This window comes from Pseudorca crassidens, chromosome 11 (genome assembly GCF_039906515.1).
Source record: "Pseudorca crassidens isolate mPseCra1 chromosome 11, mPseCra1.hap1, whole genome shotgun sequence".
NCBI lineage: Eukaryota > Metazoa > Chordata > Mammalia > Artiodactyla > Delphinidae > Pseudorca > Pseudorca crassidens.
The window spans coordinates 42308744-42327033 of NC_090306.1; the positions used below are offsets into that span (position 1 = coordinate 42308744).

Genomic DNA, 18290 nt, shown 5'->3' on the forward strand with positions numbered 1-18290 from the left:
CTTCTTTATCCATTCCTCTGTTGATGGACATTTAGGTTGCTTCCATGTCCTGGATATTGTAAATAGTGCTGCTATGAACATTGGGGTGTATGTGTCTTTTTGAATTATGGTTTTCTGCTGGGTCATATGGTAGTTCTATTTTTAGTTTTTAAAGGAATTTCCATACTATTCTCCATAGTGGCTGTATCAATTTACATTCCCACCAACAGTGCAAGAGGGTTCCCTTTTCTCCACACCCTCTCCAGCATTTATTGTTTGTAGATTTTTTAAATGATGGCCATTCTAACCAGTGTGAGGTGATACCTCATTGTAGTTTTGATTTGTATTTCTCTAATAATTAGTGATGTTGAGCAGCTTTTCATGTGCCTCTTGGCCATCTGTATGTCTTCTTTGGAGAAATGTCCATTTTGGTCTTCTACCCATTTTTTGATTGGGTTGTTTGCTTTTGTAATATTGAGTTGTATGGGCTATTTGTATATTTTGTAGATTAATCCTTTGTCCGTTGCTTCATTTGCAAATATTTTCTCCCATTCTGAGGGTTGTCTTTTCGTCTTGTTTATGGTTTCCTTTACTGTGCAAAAGCTTTTAAGTTTCATTAGGTCTCATTAGTTTATTTTTGGTTTTGTTTTCATTACTCTAGGAGGTGGGTCAAAAAGGATCTGCTGTGATTTATGTCAAAGAGTGTTCTGCCTATGTTTTCCTCTAAGAGTTTTATCGTGTCTGGTATTACATTTAGGTCTTTAATCCATTTTGAGTTTATTTTTGTGTATGGTGTTAGGTAGTGTTCTAATTTCATTCGTTTACATGTAGCTGTCCAGTTTTCCCAGCACCACTTATTGAAGATACTGTCTTTTCTCCATTGTATATCCTTGCCTCCTTTGTCACAGATTAGTTGACCATAGGTGCATGTGTTTATCTCTGGGCTTTCTATCCTGTTCCATTGGTCTATATTTCTGTTTTTGTGCCAGTACCATACTGTCTTGATTACTGTCGCTTTGTAATATAGTCTGAAGTTAAGGAGACTGATTCCTCCAGGTCTGTTTTTCTTTCTCAAGATTGCTTTGGCTATCTGGGGTCTTTTGTGTTTCCATACAAATTGTAACATTTTCTGTTCTAGTTGTGTGAAAACTGCCATTGGTAATTTGATAGGAATTGCATTGAATCTGTAGATTGCTTTGGGTAGTATATTCATTTTCACAATATTTATTCTTCCAATCCAAGAACATGGTATATCTCTCCATCTGTTTGTATCACCTTTGATTTCTTTCATCAGTATCTTATAGTTTTCTGCATACAGGTCTTTGGCCTCCTTAGGTCTCCTTTATTCCCAGGTGAAAAGAGATACAGGCTTCAGAAGTGCAGCCCTGTGAATACAGGAGCTATATGGAAATTAAACACTATCTCAGTCTATGTGATAGCATTCCAAATTTCTGTCATACACTGTTCCCTCAGGGAGAAAGATCTTCTTCCAGGATTTCCTCTAAAAGCGTTTATTTGTGTATCCTGCTTTTCTAGTTCTTCAACTATAATTCACGGACATTTGGGGACCAGAGAGAAGCCAAGTTCAAAACTCTTAAAACCAGTGTGCTTTCTACCATGTGTTAGTGCTTTACTCTGATAAAAATCTCATTTGTGAGGGTTTTTTTCAAGACTATCTACCACAGCCTTATGAAGTATTCGTATCCCCATTTAGTAGATGAGAAAACTCAGAGAAGTAACTTGATTATGTCAGATTTAATGATAGAGCTGCGATTTGAATCTAGGCTTTTCTAGGACCAAGGCCTCTGTTCTTTCCATTTTCCATGTTGGGGGTCATCACTCAATTAGAAATTCAATTTCTAAAGTTATCTAGGAAAGAAAGAATGAAACCCTCTAAACCCATCATTTCAGAGGTTAGTTTAGAATTGATAAGAATCATTAAGAGGAGGAAGAGACATGAAATGGAAAGGATAATCTAGCTTAGGCCGGACTGTGTGATACAACTGAATATGTCCACTTTACTAATTTCATGTGTCCCAAGTTCCTTGTCACTGGGGATTCAAACAGTTAATCCTCCTGTCCTGAAGCTCAAAGGAAGGGTAAGCTCTCTTTGTAGAGCCAAGCTACACAACATATTCCCTAAGAGCAGGAGGCTTCCATTTGTCTAGGCAGAAAACCCAGATTCTAACATTACCTTTCCCTGACACTGCCTGCCTGGCCTTTATGCACCCCCGGAGGTGTGAGAAGCTGATTTCCATACTTCATTGGCTCACTTAGAGCTAAGTCATTGGAGGGAGAGCCCTGGGTACTAGTTTCAATGTTTTTGCTATACAGTGGTGGAACCCTGGGCGGGGCCTTTTATCTCTGTTTTGTCTTCTGTGAAATGAGAGAGCTGGCCAAGACCTACTGTAAGTAGTCAAGCAATGGACAAGGGCAGATCCATGGAGCCTCTGACCCACACCATATATTGCTCCCTTCCAAGTTCCTAACCCATAATGGGTAATACTTTTATTCCCAGAGCCCTTTACCATGTTAGGGTACAAACAAACACCAATATCTACTAGTTTTTTTGTGCCAAGCACTGTGCTGAGCATATTCACATATTTGGGGCTTTCCAATTGGCACGCTCGGGGAGAAACAAAAACTAAACACATCCTCACTTCCACACCTAATGCTTGGGTGAACAAAATAAAAGTCCTAGTCAGATTCTGGAACACTCCGCGGTTCCAAGGCAAGAGACTGAAGGAGAGTAGGGCCTGTTCAGGAGGGTGAAACTTAGGAGGCTGTCAAATTCTACTCCAGATTGTCTATAGCTATCTTTCTACCTATTTCTTATTCTTCTCTGTCTCATTAATAAGGAGCACAACAGCCTTTTTCCTTCAGAGGCAAATGACCACGACATCATCTTGAGGCTTAGCGGCCTCTCAGGCTCCACATCAGCCTCAGGATACAGGAGGCTCTGAGACTACATTTCCCAGAAACCACCGCTCCGCTTGTGGTCTCAGAACAGCTTTTTGAGGGGGCGCGCATGCTCTGACCATTAGCACCAGATTCTCCTCCGCCCCCTATCTCCCCCAACCCCGCGATTGGAGTATTGACAAGTTAGACCCACCCAGCCTTCAGAGTACCGGAAAGGGGTGAGCAACAAGACCGGAGCTTTTGGCTTTCACCCACTCCAGGCGCCCAGTCTTTCTCCACCTCATTTGGTAGTCCCGGGACCCCACATCGTCCCTCTTTTCGATGCCCGTCGTCCTTTGAGGACGGGAGTCCGCTGCGTGCGTCCCCTCAGCCTTAAGACAAGAAGGAGGAGCCAAAGCCCCACAAAAGGGGCTTTGGCGAATCTTCATGGAAATTATTCCTGCAGCTTGCATAATTTTAGTTTTAAGTGTAGTAGGTGGGGAGAAAATTGTTAACAAGAATGAGATAAGCAGTCAATTTTTTATCCAATTGTAATGCACAAGTGCAGTTGCAGGCCTGAAAGGTCCGCCCCGTTACCAAGACAACATAAATAGCCCAGGGACAAAAATTTCTCTTTTCTTTCATTCTCAGATCAACAAACACTGGTAGAGGCCCATCAAATAAGATCTGGCCCTTGTTCTCTAGGAGACGAAGTAAAGATGACAGTCAATCGATAAATATTTATTAAACTCCTATGTTGGCAACACATTAGACACGGAGGTAAAACAATAAATAAAGTGCTGCCCTTGCTCTCCTGCAAACTATTCTAAGACAGAAGTGATGATTGTTGTGACGTGTGGTATGGGAACAAAAGGCAAAGATTCCTAACCACCATTAAAATGGAGGGGGAGAGAGTAAAGAAAGCCGTCCAGAGAAAGTGATGGATGTGAATTAAGTTCTGAAGTGACCTATATTTGTAAAGAACTTCAATCCTCATTATCTGTACACAAAATTAAAGTCCAAAAAAGAAATTGAAGTCCAGATGATTAAAGAGCTAAACATTAAAAAAAAATAAAGTAAAAGTATTAAAAGAAAATATAGGATACTAATACTCTTTCTATGATCTAAGGCAGGGAAACAAGTCACAAAACTAAGAAGTCATCAAGGAGAAGACTGATAAAACTGACAACATAGAACATACTGTATAGCACAAGGAACTCTACTTAATGCAATGTGGTGACCAAAATGGGAAGGAAATCCAAAAAAAAGGGGGATATATGTATATGTATAGCTGATTCATTTTGCTGTACAGTAGAAACTAACACAACATTGTAAAGCAACTATGCTCCAATAAAAGTTAATTTAAAAAACTGACAACATAAAATTAGAAACTTATCAATAACAGAAGATACCATAAACAAGGTTAAGAGACAAGAGACAGACAAGGAAAAAAATATCTGTGTCATGCACGAGAGCAATCAACATCCAGATGTTTGTGCCCACCAGCCAAAAGTACCAGGAAACACAACAGTAGGCAAGCAGAGTTGAGTCTAATACTACAGCAAGGAAGGCTGCACACCATGGGCAACAAGGGGGACATTTCCGTAAGATGGGGTTAAGAGGGGATTGTTTTGTGATTTGGGCTTGTGTTACATTTGCGGAGAGTCTTTCAGAAATCGGGGCAATTCTATGATTGGATATCTTAATTTTTATCTAGGATGTGAGAGAAACCGAATGGAGCTGAAGCCGTAATTGGTAAGGCAGCAGCAGGCCCTCCTGTTCCCTGGGAGAAGGGGATGTTTGGTCATTTTTTGTGATTTGTACAGTGTTCTTGTTTTTATCTGTGCTCAGATAATTTCAGAACGGTTGTATTGTTGTCCTGCTCCATTGGAATCACAGAATAACTTTGTCTGACATTGGTTATTTTCTATAGTTGTTTATATTAAGTAGGGAACGCCTGGGCCTAGGTACTAGGTGCAGGCTAGCTCCTTCTATCTGACACCTGCCATTTTTGTTTCTCGTAGAAGTCAATAACAAAACAATAGACAACACAATAAAACATTAGGGAAGTATAAGAACAATAATTCACAAAAGAAAAAATAAAAATGAATAATTAAACACATGAAAAGATGCTCAACTGCACCAATAGGAAAATGCAAATTAAAACAGTAAAACACTGTTGGTGTTAATTTAAATTGGTCCAGGCTTTTTGGATGGCAATTTGACAATATCTACCAAAATATTATACGCAAGTACCTTTCAACCAGGAATTCCATTTCTTGAAATCTCTCCTAGAGAATTATATGCACATGTACACAAAGAGGAATATAAAAGGATATTTATTGTAGCATGTTTATAATAGTAAAAACTGGAAAACCTAAATAACTGGCAAAAAGGAATAATTCACAGTAGTTTAAGTTTGATCTTATTTAACTTTCTGTTATTTAATTTAAAAAAAAACACTTGAAAGTCAATATTTATGGCTCTAAGTAGCAACATAGGAACACAATTATGACATAACATTTAATAAGGAAAGCAGCACTCATAGTTATACATCAGTATGATTCTATTTTTAAAAAAATTTCCAAAGGAAAAAAAAAAGATTTAAGAAATACTCCTAAATACAAATAGTATATTTAGATGGCGGGGCTATGGGAAATTTTTCCCCTTCTTTCTAATTTTCAGTATTTCCAAACTGTGATTAATTAGTATGCATTTCTTTTAGAAATGAATAGGAACATTTAAAAAATGTAGCAGCCTACAACACGTCAGCAAGTACTAATCCAGACTAGCTGGACTGGCTAAATGATTGTCAAAAAATAGTCCCTATGCAGAGAAGAGTTCACAAGGAAAAACAAGATTTTCCAAAAGTACCTAGACTCCATGACCCATTTTAAAATCTGGTTGCTCTTATGCACAGGTGCTGCCATGTTCCAAACCGATTTAGTGACCCTGGTGACATGTTAATACTGCTTTATAAAGCTTTTGTTATTTTTAATTACCAAGCATCAGGCCCTATTATTTTTATCACTGAGCCTTACCCAAATCCTTGGCTTTATTCCAATTCTGAGCTTTGCCAAATAGGGTCAAGGACTGGGTGAGATTTCAGGAATGAAGTTAGGGAAAAATTTGTAATATACTAATAGGATATAAATCTATTCATGATAAAATATTTAAAACTGTTTCTATATGCTTAACTTTCACTGAAGCTTAATTTTCATATTTTCACTTCCTTCTGGAATATCTCCTTTTATTAACTCAAATGCAAAATGCTCAAAACCAAATATATCATTTCCTCTCACCATGAGCCATTATTTAATAATTAACACAGAACTTGGAGAAGAATATGATCAAACTCCAGGCCTTTTAAAATTTTGACAAAAGTATATCCCACGGTTGCAGATATCATCTGAGCTTATGGAAGTAATTCCACCATAAATAAGAAGAGAATAGAAAATGTAACCAAGAAGCAAGTCTAAGGACGTTCAACTGGTAAAGAGGCGTAAGAGCAGGGCTCACACATATTTCAGGGTTATGGTGTGGTAAGGGTCAGGCTCCAAGTGAAACTGCCACATAGACTTTGAAATGGTTTTATAGAGAGGGGTAAGAATAAGGGCTTCAGTGGGTTTGCTGAAGGAGTTCACTATATAACACTGTGATGGCAGGTTAAACTTGATGGTAGAAAGCTTATGAGCATAATCAAAAGTTTAGACCCAATTAAAAGATATAAGCAAAGTACAGCTGCTGTAATATGACTGGATCCAAACAGTATTATACCTACATTGCTGGTATAGCTCTAGAGAATGAGATGAATGGGTAATTTCATTTGGGTAAAAGGATATTCTCATATCCTTATGAGAATAATAATAGTGATAACAATAAATATAATAACCAACAGTTTTGAATGCTAAATATGTTGTAAGGCCATGATAAGTGCTTTACATTCAATCATTTAACCAATATTTATTGAGCACCTGGTATGTGCTAGTAGGCACTGTGCTAGTGAGAATAGGGTGGTTAACAACTTGGACAAGATTCTTGCTTTCACTGGGCTTATTTTCTAGTAGAGTTCATGAGTTATCTTATATAATCCTTCCAACAATGTCTCATAGGTATTATTAAACCTATTTTATAGATAAGGAAACCTGACGAACAGAGAAATTAAACAACTTTCTAAAAATCACAAAGCCAGCAAGTGTCAGAGTTGAGAAATAAACCTAGATGGCCTGACTCCAAGGTCACTTTAAAACCTTTATGTTATGATCATGGTTAATTAATCAAGGGTAATAAAATATTTCTATCTACATGTATATCAAGGAGTTCTTATACTGCTCAAAATGCAAAACTTTTGAGGGGAGAGGAAAGTTCCCAAAAGGAAAAATTTTTCTTAGTTCCAAGACCAATTAGAGAGTCCTCCAACACTTATTTGTGATAGCCTAAATTTTAGAGTTCAACAACAAGAGCAAAGCAAAACTACCTTTTATAATTTTTGAATTAGAAACATCAAATGAGGTTTTTATAAGTGAAATGTGGTGAGAAAGAAAAAAAAAACTACCCTTAATATCCAGGAACCGATTTGATACAGCTAGGCTATGTTGTCCCTGGACATAAACAATCTCACAAGAACATCCACTTCAGATAAGATTATTCAACAACCCCACAAAATACCAAATATTTCCCTGTCACCTAAATGAATGATTGCTTCTTCTTTACCATTATAGCTTTACCTTTGCTCTAGTTTCCTCTCCCTATAGATAAAATTTATTGATATATCCAATCATAGTGTTGTCCCTGCTTTTTGACACCACCAAATCTAGAATGTCCGCTTCCTTAGACTGTCCCCAAAATTATCAAAGTCAAAATCCCAGAATAAGTTTTTGCTAACATCCTCTTACTGAGACACCACACAGCTTCCCATGGTGTGTGTTCCACCTTGCTACAATGAGTAATAGATTCAACTAATTTAACTGCAGGTGTTCCTGTAGCTTTTGGCTGAAGAGCGTAGACAGCATAAATATAAAAGTAACTGGTGATAAATTCCACTAGACATGTATTGACCCTATATTATATGCAAGGTAATGTGTTAGGTTCTAGGAAGTATTTGTGCCAAGGAGCTTATAATCTACTGAGGGACAAAAGGAGCACACTAATGAGGCACAAAATGCTTGAATTTTAAGCAGAAGCAAAGGTTATATTATATTGAGGGAAATCAGAACAACTTCATGAAGAGGTATATTTTGAAACTGGTCTCAAAGTAGAGGAGAATTTATGATTTCCACATGTTGAATGAGACGGAGGATATTAAGAGCTAAGGTAAAAGACTACTGTATTTGCTTTCTTAAATGATAACAACACTGTCTATAAAGCACTGAGCGCTCTAGAAATATTAGCCTTATTTATTCCTCAAAATATCTACATTTTGTAGATGAAATTGAGAGGGTTTAAGTCCCTTCCCCAAGGTCACACAGCAAATAAGTGACAGAGCTATGATTCAAACCCAAGTCGGCCCAACTCCAAAGTCTATGCTTTCAAGCATGACAACAGTGCAAGCCAGGCTTTGTGGCTGAAGTTTGTGCTCTGACTCTTGGAACTGGGCTCCAGATCCCAAGCAATGTGTTGATATAAACTGAATTTCATTTTTCTGAACTCCATTTTCACTTCTCATTCCTATTTCATCTCTGGGCCAAAGTAAAGAAACAGAGATATCTATGGAATTATCCTACAGACTCAAGCCTTGGTCAAGCCAATTATAATTGATGTAGTACAAGTTTCCATCACCTTATGTCAGCACTAAGCCTATAGGAAGCCAGACCTTCAGAGAATCATAGTATTAGGAAGAATAACCTTGAAAATCAAACATTTCTGGGATGTCAAGCCTGTGGTCTCCAAATCTGTAGGAATTCATAAACAATTTTCAATATTTCAAATGTTCTCATAGAAATCACATAGCTACCTAAGTCTGTGCATGCTAAATCAAACCTTGTTTTTTGGTTTTGACTGACATAGCAACTCAGGGTGGCAATCATGTTTATCTTATGCTAATCAGAAACAAAAATTTCTTTAATTAATAAGAAATAGAAAACAGTTTCTTAATAAATATGGTATGTACCTTACAAGACAGAATCTTTCAAAGCATGAGACTCAAGGAGGAAAAATAGTAACAAGTTAGGGTTCCTGATGGTCTCACTGCTGTAGTCAACCTGCCCATTTTGAGGATACCTAGGCTTGGAGAGGTGAAATAATTTGCCCAAAGCTACTCTCCTAGGGAACACAGTTCAGCAAAGGTATGTAAACAAATGTTTTTTACTGTGTTAAAATATACATAACATAAAGTTTACCATCTTAACCATTTTTAAGTGTACAGTTGAGTGGTATTATATATACATTCATTCACATTACTGTGCAGCCATCGCCACCATCCAACCCCATAACTTTTTCATCTTGTAAAACTGAAACTCTATACCTATAAACAATAACTCCCCATTCTCCCCTCCCACTCACCCCTGGCAACCACCATTCTACTTTCTGTCTATGATTTTGACAACTCTAATAAGTACCTCAAATAAGCGGAATCATATGGTATTTGTCTTTTTGTTACTGGCTTATTCCATTTAGCATAATGTCCTCAAGGTTCATCCATGTTGCAGCATATGTCAGAATTGCCTTCCTGTTTATGGGTGAAAAATATTCATTAGATATATATACCACATTTTGCTTATCCATTTATTATCAATGAACATTTGGATTGCTTCCATGTTTTAGCTATTATGAATAATGCTGCTATGAACACGGGTATACAACTATCTCTTTGAGACCCTGCTTTCAATTCTTTTGGATATATACACAAAAGTGGAATTGCTGGATCATATGGTAATTTTATTTTTAATTTTTTGAAGAACAATACTGTTTTCCATAGCAGCTATACCATTTTATATTCCCACTAACAGAGCACAAGGGCTCCAATTTTTCCACATCACTTGTTTTCTGTTTGTTTGTTTTCAGCAGTAGCCACCCTAATGGGTGTGAGGCTGTATCTCATTGCAGTTTTGATTTGCATTTCCCCAATTCTTAGTGATGTTGACCATCTTTTCATGTGCTTATTGGCCATTCCTATATGTTCTATGAAGAAAAGTCTATTCAAGTCCTTTGCCCATTTTTGAATCAGGCTGTTCGCTTTTTTGTTGTTGAATTTTAGGAGTTCTCTGTATATTCTGGATATTAATCCTTTATCAGATATACGATTTGAAAATATTTTGTCCCATTCTGTAGGTTGCCTTTTTACTCTGTGGATAGTGGTTTTTGACGTACAAATTTAAAAAGTTTTTGTAAGTCCAATTTGTCTATTTTTTCTTTTGTTACATGCCTTTGATGTCATATCCAATAAATCATTACCAAGTCCAATGTTGTGAAGCTTTGGTCCTATGTTTTCTTCTAAGAGTTTTATTATTTTAGGTCTTACATCTGGGTCCTTGATCCATTTTGAATTAGTTTTTGTATATGGTATTAGGTAAAGGTCCACCTTCATTCTTTTGCATGTAGATATACAGTTTTACCGGCACTATTTGTTTAAAGACTATCCTTCTCTAGTCAATGATCTTGGCACCCTTATCAAAAATCATTTGACTGGGGCTTCCCTGGTGGCGCAGTGGCTGAGAGTCCGCCTGCCGATGCAGGGGACATGGGTTCGTGCCCCGGTCTGGGAGGATCCCACATGCCGCGGGGCGGCTGGGCCCGTGAGCCATGGCCGCTGAGCCTGTGTGTCTGGAGCCTGCACGTCCGGAGCCTGTGCTCCGCAACGGGAGAGGCCACAACAGTGAGAGACCCATGTACAGCACACACACAAAAAAAATCATGACTGTGTATGGGAGGGTTTATTTCTGGGCTCTCTATTCTGTCCCAGTAGTGTATATGCCTGTCTTTATCTGCACAGGTATTTTAAACCATAGGGCAATAGTGTTCTGTGACTGTTTATTCTTTAGATCAGAGAAGAATGTGAAGCTGGTGGCTGGCCTGAAGGTGGAGAGGTGTGTTTTTTGTAAACTCCAGTAGCCTTCTCTGAGAATGAATAATATCAGTCATTATGTTCAGTCAGGTTTCTTCTGCTGTTAGAGAAATATTAACCCCTATCTGTTACAGTTTTTTTGGTTTTTTTGTTTGTTTTGTTTTTTTGCGGTACGCGGGCCTCTCACTGTTGTGGCCTCTCCCGTTGCGCAGCACAGGCTCCGGACGCGCAGGCTCAGCGGCCATGGCTCACGGGCCCAGCCGCTCCGCGGCAGGTGGGATCTTCTCGGACCGGGGCACGAACCCGTGTCCCCTGCAACGGCAGGCGGACCCTCAACCAGTGCGCCACCAGGGAAGCCCTCTGTTACAGTTTTTATAAGAATTTCATGTAAACTAAACCACTCATTTAGTAGAATGCCTGAAATTCAATAAATTTTACCAATTAGATATGCTAGACAAGTAGTTCTCAAAATGTGGTTCCCAGAACAGCAACAGCATCAGCCGGGAATTTATTAAAAATGCAAATTATTAAGACATAAAGATGGCTAACAGGTACAGAAAAAATGCCCAACATCACTAATCATCAGGGAAATACAACTCAAAACCACAATGAGCTATCACCTCACACCTGTCAGAGTGGCTATTACCAAAAACACAAGAAATAATGAGTATTGGCAAGGACATGGAGAAAAGGGAACCCTCGTGTGCTGCTGTTGGTATTGTAAATTGGTGCAGCCACTATGGAAAACAGTATGGAGGTTCCTCAAAAATTAAAACTAGAACTACCATATGTTCCAGCAATACCACTCCTAGAAATTAATCTGAAGAAAACAAAAACACTAATTAGAAAAGATATATGCACCTCTAATTTCATCACAGCTTTATTTACAATAGGCAAGATATGGAAGCAACCTAAGTGCCCATCAACAGGTGAATGGATAAAGAAGATGAGGTATGTACATGTGTACACACACACACACACACACAATGGCATATTACTCAGCCTTTTATGGCTGAGTAATGAAATGAAATCTTGCCATTTGCGACAACAAGCATGGATGTGGAAGTATTATGCTCAGACAGAGAAAGATAAACACCATATGAGCTCACTTATCTATGGAATCTAAAAAAAAAGCACAAGCTCATAGATACAGAGAACAGACTGGTGGTTGCCAGAAGTGGGGGGTGCGGGTGGGTGAAATAAGTGAAGGGGGTCAAAATGTGCAAATTTCCAGTTATAAAATAGCTAAGTCATGGGGTTGTAATGTACAGCATGGTGACTAGAGTTAATTATACTGTATTGCATATTTGAAAGTTGCTAAGAGTAGATCTTAAAAGTTCTCATTATAAGAAAAACAATTTTGTAACTATATATATATATGGTAACTAGACAATATATACAAATATAGAATCACTATGTTGTACACCTGAAACTCATATAATGCTATATGTTGATTATATAAAAACTAACAAAATGCAAATTCTTGGGCCTAACACTAAATATACTAAACCAGAAACTTCTGGAGTAGGACCCAGCAATGTTTTTTTAACAGGCTCTTCAAGTGATTCTAATATGTATAGTTTGAGAATTAGTTCCCAGCATGACAAAAAAACCGAAATTCTCCTGAATATATATTTACAAGTATCTTGTTTATCATTTATACATTCTCAAAGGCATAAACTAGCAGTAATACGGGAGTTAATTTTAATAACACTGCTTGTCAAAACTTGCTGATGGGCAGGAGAATGAGGTAAAGAGAAAGCCTGCGTGCTCAAGGCCACTACAAGCACGCTAGATGGAGAGCCTGTAGTGGGAAAGAACATCAAAAGGCGGAGGAAACGCAGGAAGGGAAAGGGTATTTTCGTTAATTATTCAGAAATCTCTAAGCGCTGGGGAAAGGCCGTCTCCTGGCTCTGCCCACGCCATTCATTCTGACTAAATGCCTTGTTTCCTTTTCTCTGCCCAGCCTAGTCCTTTGATAAGCAACTCTTCCTCACCTCAGGAGTCTCCTGAGCTGTCCACTTGGCCAGCGTGTTCCTCTCCCCGGCCTAGCGAAGTAACCTTTGTTCTCTGCGTTCCTTTTGCTCTTTGGCCTTACCCTAATAGAGACTTTTCACGCCTTAACTGTTCGTCTTTTTTTTTGCTCCGGGTATCCCTCTCGGCACGTGCTCTTCGCCAGCGGTTACCAATTCCCTTCACAATTCCCGTTCTAGGCTCTGAGGCGCCTCCTACCTACCGCCTCGGAGCAAAGGGTGGGAACACAGCAGGGGCGGAGCCAGGGGAAAGCTGCTCTCATTGGCCAACGTTTGCTTCCCTGCCCCCCCCAACCTTTGGGGAGGGGGTGGTTCCTGGGGGGGAAGCACTGCCCTAATTACTGGACTTCACTGCTATTGGGCGCATGGTTTCCCGGTCCTCAAGGCACTGGGTTACCTTCCTCTGTGGGCGGGGCAGCTCCGGGAGGTTCTACCCTCTCTCTGAAGGAGGTTTTCTGGAAACCATCGTTTTAATGTGGATTACTCTGAGCTCCTGAGGGCCCCGCAACCTCCCTGGCAAGCCTTCTGCCTACATCACTCACAGGACTTCCTGTTGTGACCCCTCGCTTCTGGAGGTGAGAAAGATTAAGAATTTTTGAAACCGGGTTTTAGAAGACCCGTTAATGGAGGTTTTCTGACGGTTTTTTGATGTTCTTTCCCACTACAGGCTCTCCATTTAGCGTGCTTGTAGTGGCCTTGAGCACTCACGCTTTCTCTTTACCTCATTCTCCTGCCCATCAGCAAGTTTTGACAAGTAGTGTTATTAAAATTAACTCCCAGTGTTACTGCTAGTTTATGCCTTTGAGAATGTATAAATGATAAACAACTGTGGAAGGAATGGAAGAGGCAGATGGAGATTCATTATGTAATCAGTGCGGGTAAAGCGAACAGGAGGAAGATTCACTTTTTTGAGAAAATTTCTCAAATTTTCTTTGAGAAAATTTCCCTGTCTTTTATGGATTGAAAACCCCTACATCTTTGTGACCACGGGAGGAGCAGTCCTCCTTGGAGTCTTAATTTATTTGGGCATTCTTTCCCTGTCCTTAATTTTCTCTTTCTAAAAAAGGCCTACCCTAACTTCTTCAGAGTAGATGCTTTCATTTTTAAGGCTCCTTTAGGAATACTCTTATTTATTTATCTATTTTTATAAACTTATTTATTTTTTATTTTTATTTTTGTCTGCATTGGGTCCTCGTTGCTGCGCACAGGCTTTCTCTGGTTGCGGCGAGCAGGGGCTACTCTTCGTTGCGGTGCGCGGGCTTCTGATTGCGGTGACTTCTTTTGTTGCGGAGCACGGGCTCTAGGCGTGCGGGCTTCAGTAGTTGTGACACGTGGGCTCAGTAGTTGTGGCATGCGAGCTGTAGAGCGCAGGCTCAGTAGTTGTGGCGCACAGGCTTAGTTGCTCTGCAGCATGTGGGATCTTCCTGGACCAGGGCTTGAACCTGTGTCACCTGCATTGGCAGGCGGATTCTTAACCACTGCGCCACCAGGGAAGCCCCTATTTATTTATTTATCTGTAGCACTTTTTGTATTTTCCACATTCTTAATAATGCACCTATATGAATCAGAAAAATAGGATATAAATATTATTTGAAAAGAAAAATAACTGTTGAAGTTCAGAGGCTGCAGACAGGGCAGAATTAGTTTATCTAACATATTGTTTCAATTTTTTAGGACTCAAGGTGCCTTCTTCAACCTTATCCAGCTACAGGCACAAAGAGACTTGGTACTGTATCTTAAGGATCTTAAGGCAACTGAATCCTGGCGAAAGGACACAGGTGAGGAACATATGAAGAATCGCTTGATAAAAGCAACTAGTAGATTAGGAAAAAGGAGCAGCTGTATCTGAAAGTTCTTAAAGTGCCGAAATAATAGTTCTCAGCAGACTAGGTATTTTATCTGTAGCCTGGTCCTTTTCTTCTGGAAAGTCATATTTTAGAATTCTGATATATGAAATGAATGTGATTTTACCCTCTTTTGGATAATTAAGGCCTTTGGATACTAATCTTGAAACCTAATTTTTTTGCTAATGTTTAAACATACTTTATTGACAGAGACCCTAGAGGCTTTTTCCCTATTGGTTTTAAAAATAGTTAAAAAATAAGTTTAAACCATAACTTTTACTCTTTTGATGGTTGAAGGAGGAAGCATGTAAGAAAGTGGGACAGGAACTATAAAGGGGAATGTTTCCCAAGCATCCAATAAGGGAAATTGGAAATGAGTGGCAAAGAAAGAGTATCTCGGTTTTCCTGAAATCTATGAAAGGTGGAATCTGATAGGCCAACAGGAATCCAGTGTAAGAGGAAAAGCTTGCCAAGTATTTTATATATGAAAACTTTGGGTTGATTTCAAGTTGGAGTTATCCTTGAGTGTTGGACCATCATATCTGTTGTTTTAGAAGAGCAGTGTAGTTGTTGAAGGATAAAACTACTTCTGGTGGTGATGAGGGTGGGGATTGAAATATGTGGGATTTGTTTCCAACATGTGCTGTTTTGTGTCAGTTTATGCTAGATAAATGATTCTCTAGCACATAATATGAATAGTAGAATTCTATGTTTTTAATAGTATAACTTCTGAATCAGTTTAAGTGCTTTGTAAAGTTAGTTCTTTAATCTGTTAAGTTTGTAGCCGTCTTGCAGTTGTAGTATTGGTAGATAATCCAGATTTCTAGCCTAGGTCCACAGGTCCATGTATTTATTTCTTTTAGTATTTGTAGAGAAAGTTGCACCTCTTTTTGGCATATTTTTGTATATTAGTGTCAAAGGAGACTTTTTGTATAATACTTAGCTGTAAAAATAATTTCAGAACTCTCATATATATTGATATAGAGAATTTGTCCCCAAGAGGCAGGGGGTGGTATGAGGCAAAACCATGCATGAGCTTCCAGGCTTCCAGCTCATGCTTAATTGTCCCATACAATTTCACTTACCAGACACAAATTCAAAAATAAAGTTATTAAGAATTTTAAGATAGCAACCTCAGTATTAAACTTCACACATGGAGCCCTGTGTGACTGCACTAGTCACATGCCCAAGAACCTGGCCCTGCTAATTACATTAAAGAAATTTTCTCCAGTGTAAAAGATGAGGGATACACATTCCTTATGTATTCCTGTTGTGTTATTTATCTTGTGCAAAATAGAAGGCTCATTCACACTGATGACATTCAAAGTGTTTCTCCATGGTGTGACTGCTCATCCATTACCTAAGGATAGAGAAATTGCCCCCTACTCATTGGTAACATTCATAAGATTTCTGTCCAGTGTGAATTCTCTTAGATTGTCTAAGGGATGAAAGATCAATAAGTGCTTTTCAACACTCATTGCATTCATAGGAATTCTCCCTACTGAGTACTCTCTTATGCACAGTGAGCAAAGAACTTCAGTGGAAGGATTTTCTCTACTGATTACATTCATAGGGCTTTTCTCTGATGTGGTTTGTCATGTTTCCTAGGGGATGAAGTAGCACTGAAGGCTTTCCCACAGTCAGTGAATTCCATTTTGTGTTCTGTTTTACACAGTAAGGGAAAAGCTACTCCTGAAGGATTTTTCATATTGATTATAAGCATAGGGTTTTCTCAGGTGTGAGTTCTCATGAGTGCTTCCTGGAGATTGTTCCACAATCATGGCATTCATAGAGTTTCTCACCAGTCTTATGTGTGCAGTGCAGGTAGAATTTACACTGAAAGCCTTTCCATATCAATTACATTTATAGGGATTGTCCCCAGTATGAATTCTCATGCCCTCCAGGGACAGATCTAATGCTAAAGACTCAAAAACACACTTATGTTCATAGTGTTCTATTCTAGTGTGAATTCTCATATGTATCCAAAGGGATGAGTGATAACCAAAGGCCTTCCTATAGTTCTTACACTCTTAGGGTTTCCCTTCATTATGTATTCCCATATGCATAGAAAGTTAAGAGTAGTACTGAAACATCTTCCACATTAATTACATTCACAGCATTTCTCACCAGTAGGAATTTTCTTGTGTTGAGTAAAGGAGGAAAAACCCTTTCCTCCTGCAGTGTCTCTCCAGTGCCCTCTACTGACAAGGCTTAACATCATGTCAGCTGGAAAAGGAAAAGTATTTAAAAGGCCCAGATCCATTTTCACATATCCCACAACAAAGCGTGAATTTGGTGGAGAGGCAATAAACTGGTAACTGGAATAGCTAGTATGGTAGAAATTATGGTAGGAAAAGGAGAATATGTACTGCTTGTTCAAAGCTTTGATTAGTGAAATGATATAAGAAAAGAGAGATGGTGCTGCAATTTCTCTTCCCTAGGTGGAAGAGGAAAATTTGAGATCCTTGTTGGGTTTACTTGTGAGATGTGGAGAATTCTCATTCTGAAATTTTTCTTTTATACACCATTTACCTTCTCATCTGTAAATGTGAATAATATTATCCACTTGTCAGTGTTGTTGAAAGAATTAGTGATAATTTATAACTAATTGTAATGCCTGGTCCATAGGCCTTCAATAAATAGTAGCTCTTCTTCCCTAGATGGATCAAAGGCTGACAAAAATCCATGGGAGAGTAGTTGTGTTAAAATTTAAAAATGGGTATTATTTTCCCAGGAAATGGAGAATTGTTTTTTTGGTTTGTTTTGCGGTACGTGGGCCTCTCACTCTTGTGGCCTCTCCCGTTGTGGAGCACAGGCTCCGGACGCGCAGGCTCAGCGGCCATGGCTCACGGGCCCAGCCACTCCACGGCATGTGGGATCTTCCTGGACCGGGGCACGACCCCATGTCCCCTGCATCAGCAGGCGGACTCTCAACCACTGCGCCACCAGGGAAGCCCGAGAATTGTTTTTTGAATTGAAACATTTAGAACTGGAATTTTGAAGAAAAAATTGGGGGAAGTTATACAGTATAATACAAGAATGTGTATTGTTAAATGGGAATGCAAATAAAGCCTGCTTTTGGCTGTATTCTTTAGCATGGAAAAAAAAAGCAATTTTTAATAAGTGAATTCAGTTTTGTGGAACTTGAGGTGTTTAGAGATTAGGATAGAAATAAAGTTCTTCATGGTGGGATTGGTATATCAAATTGGGCATGTAGGTATGATATGTTTTAATTCTCGGACTATAGGAGTTAACATATACATGGTAAATGATTGCTACTTTGCAAATTTCTGTTTCTGCTTCGGCTTCATTTGTACAATATTCTGGGAATTTGAAAAGGGGTGGATGGCTGGGAATTATGATAACAGAATTGAATGATCCCCAGGATGTAGTGCTATTGGGGGGCTGCAGTATGACTGTGTCTTACGATTTCCCAAGCCTCATGTTGAAAGTATAAATCCTCAGAGAAATGGGTTTTCAGCTTGAGATGTAACTGACTGTAGTAGAACAGTTCTTAGATGTCCCATATTTTAG

General features: G+C 38.9%; 1 protein-coding gene across 1 annotated transcript in view; it reads right to left on the reverse strand.

Annotated features, from left to right (window-relative positions):
• OR10AD1 (olfactory receptor family 10 subfamily AD member 1) overlaps positions 1 to 3350 on the reverse strand; it is a 33592-nt gene extending 30242 nt beyond the window's left edge. Inside the window, 1 exon segment of the mRNA XM_067698689.1 lies at positions 3108 to 3350. Within this exon segment, the coding sequence (XP_067554790.1) occupies positions 3108 to 3350 (243 nt within the window).
• Positions 3351 to 18290: the final 14940 nt, after the last annotated feature.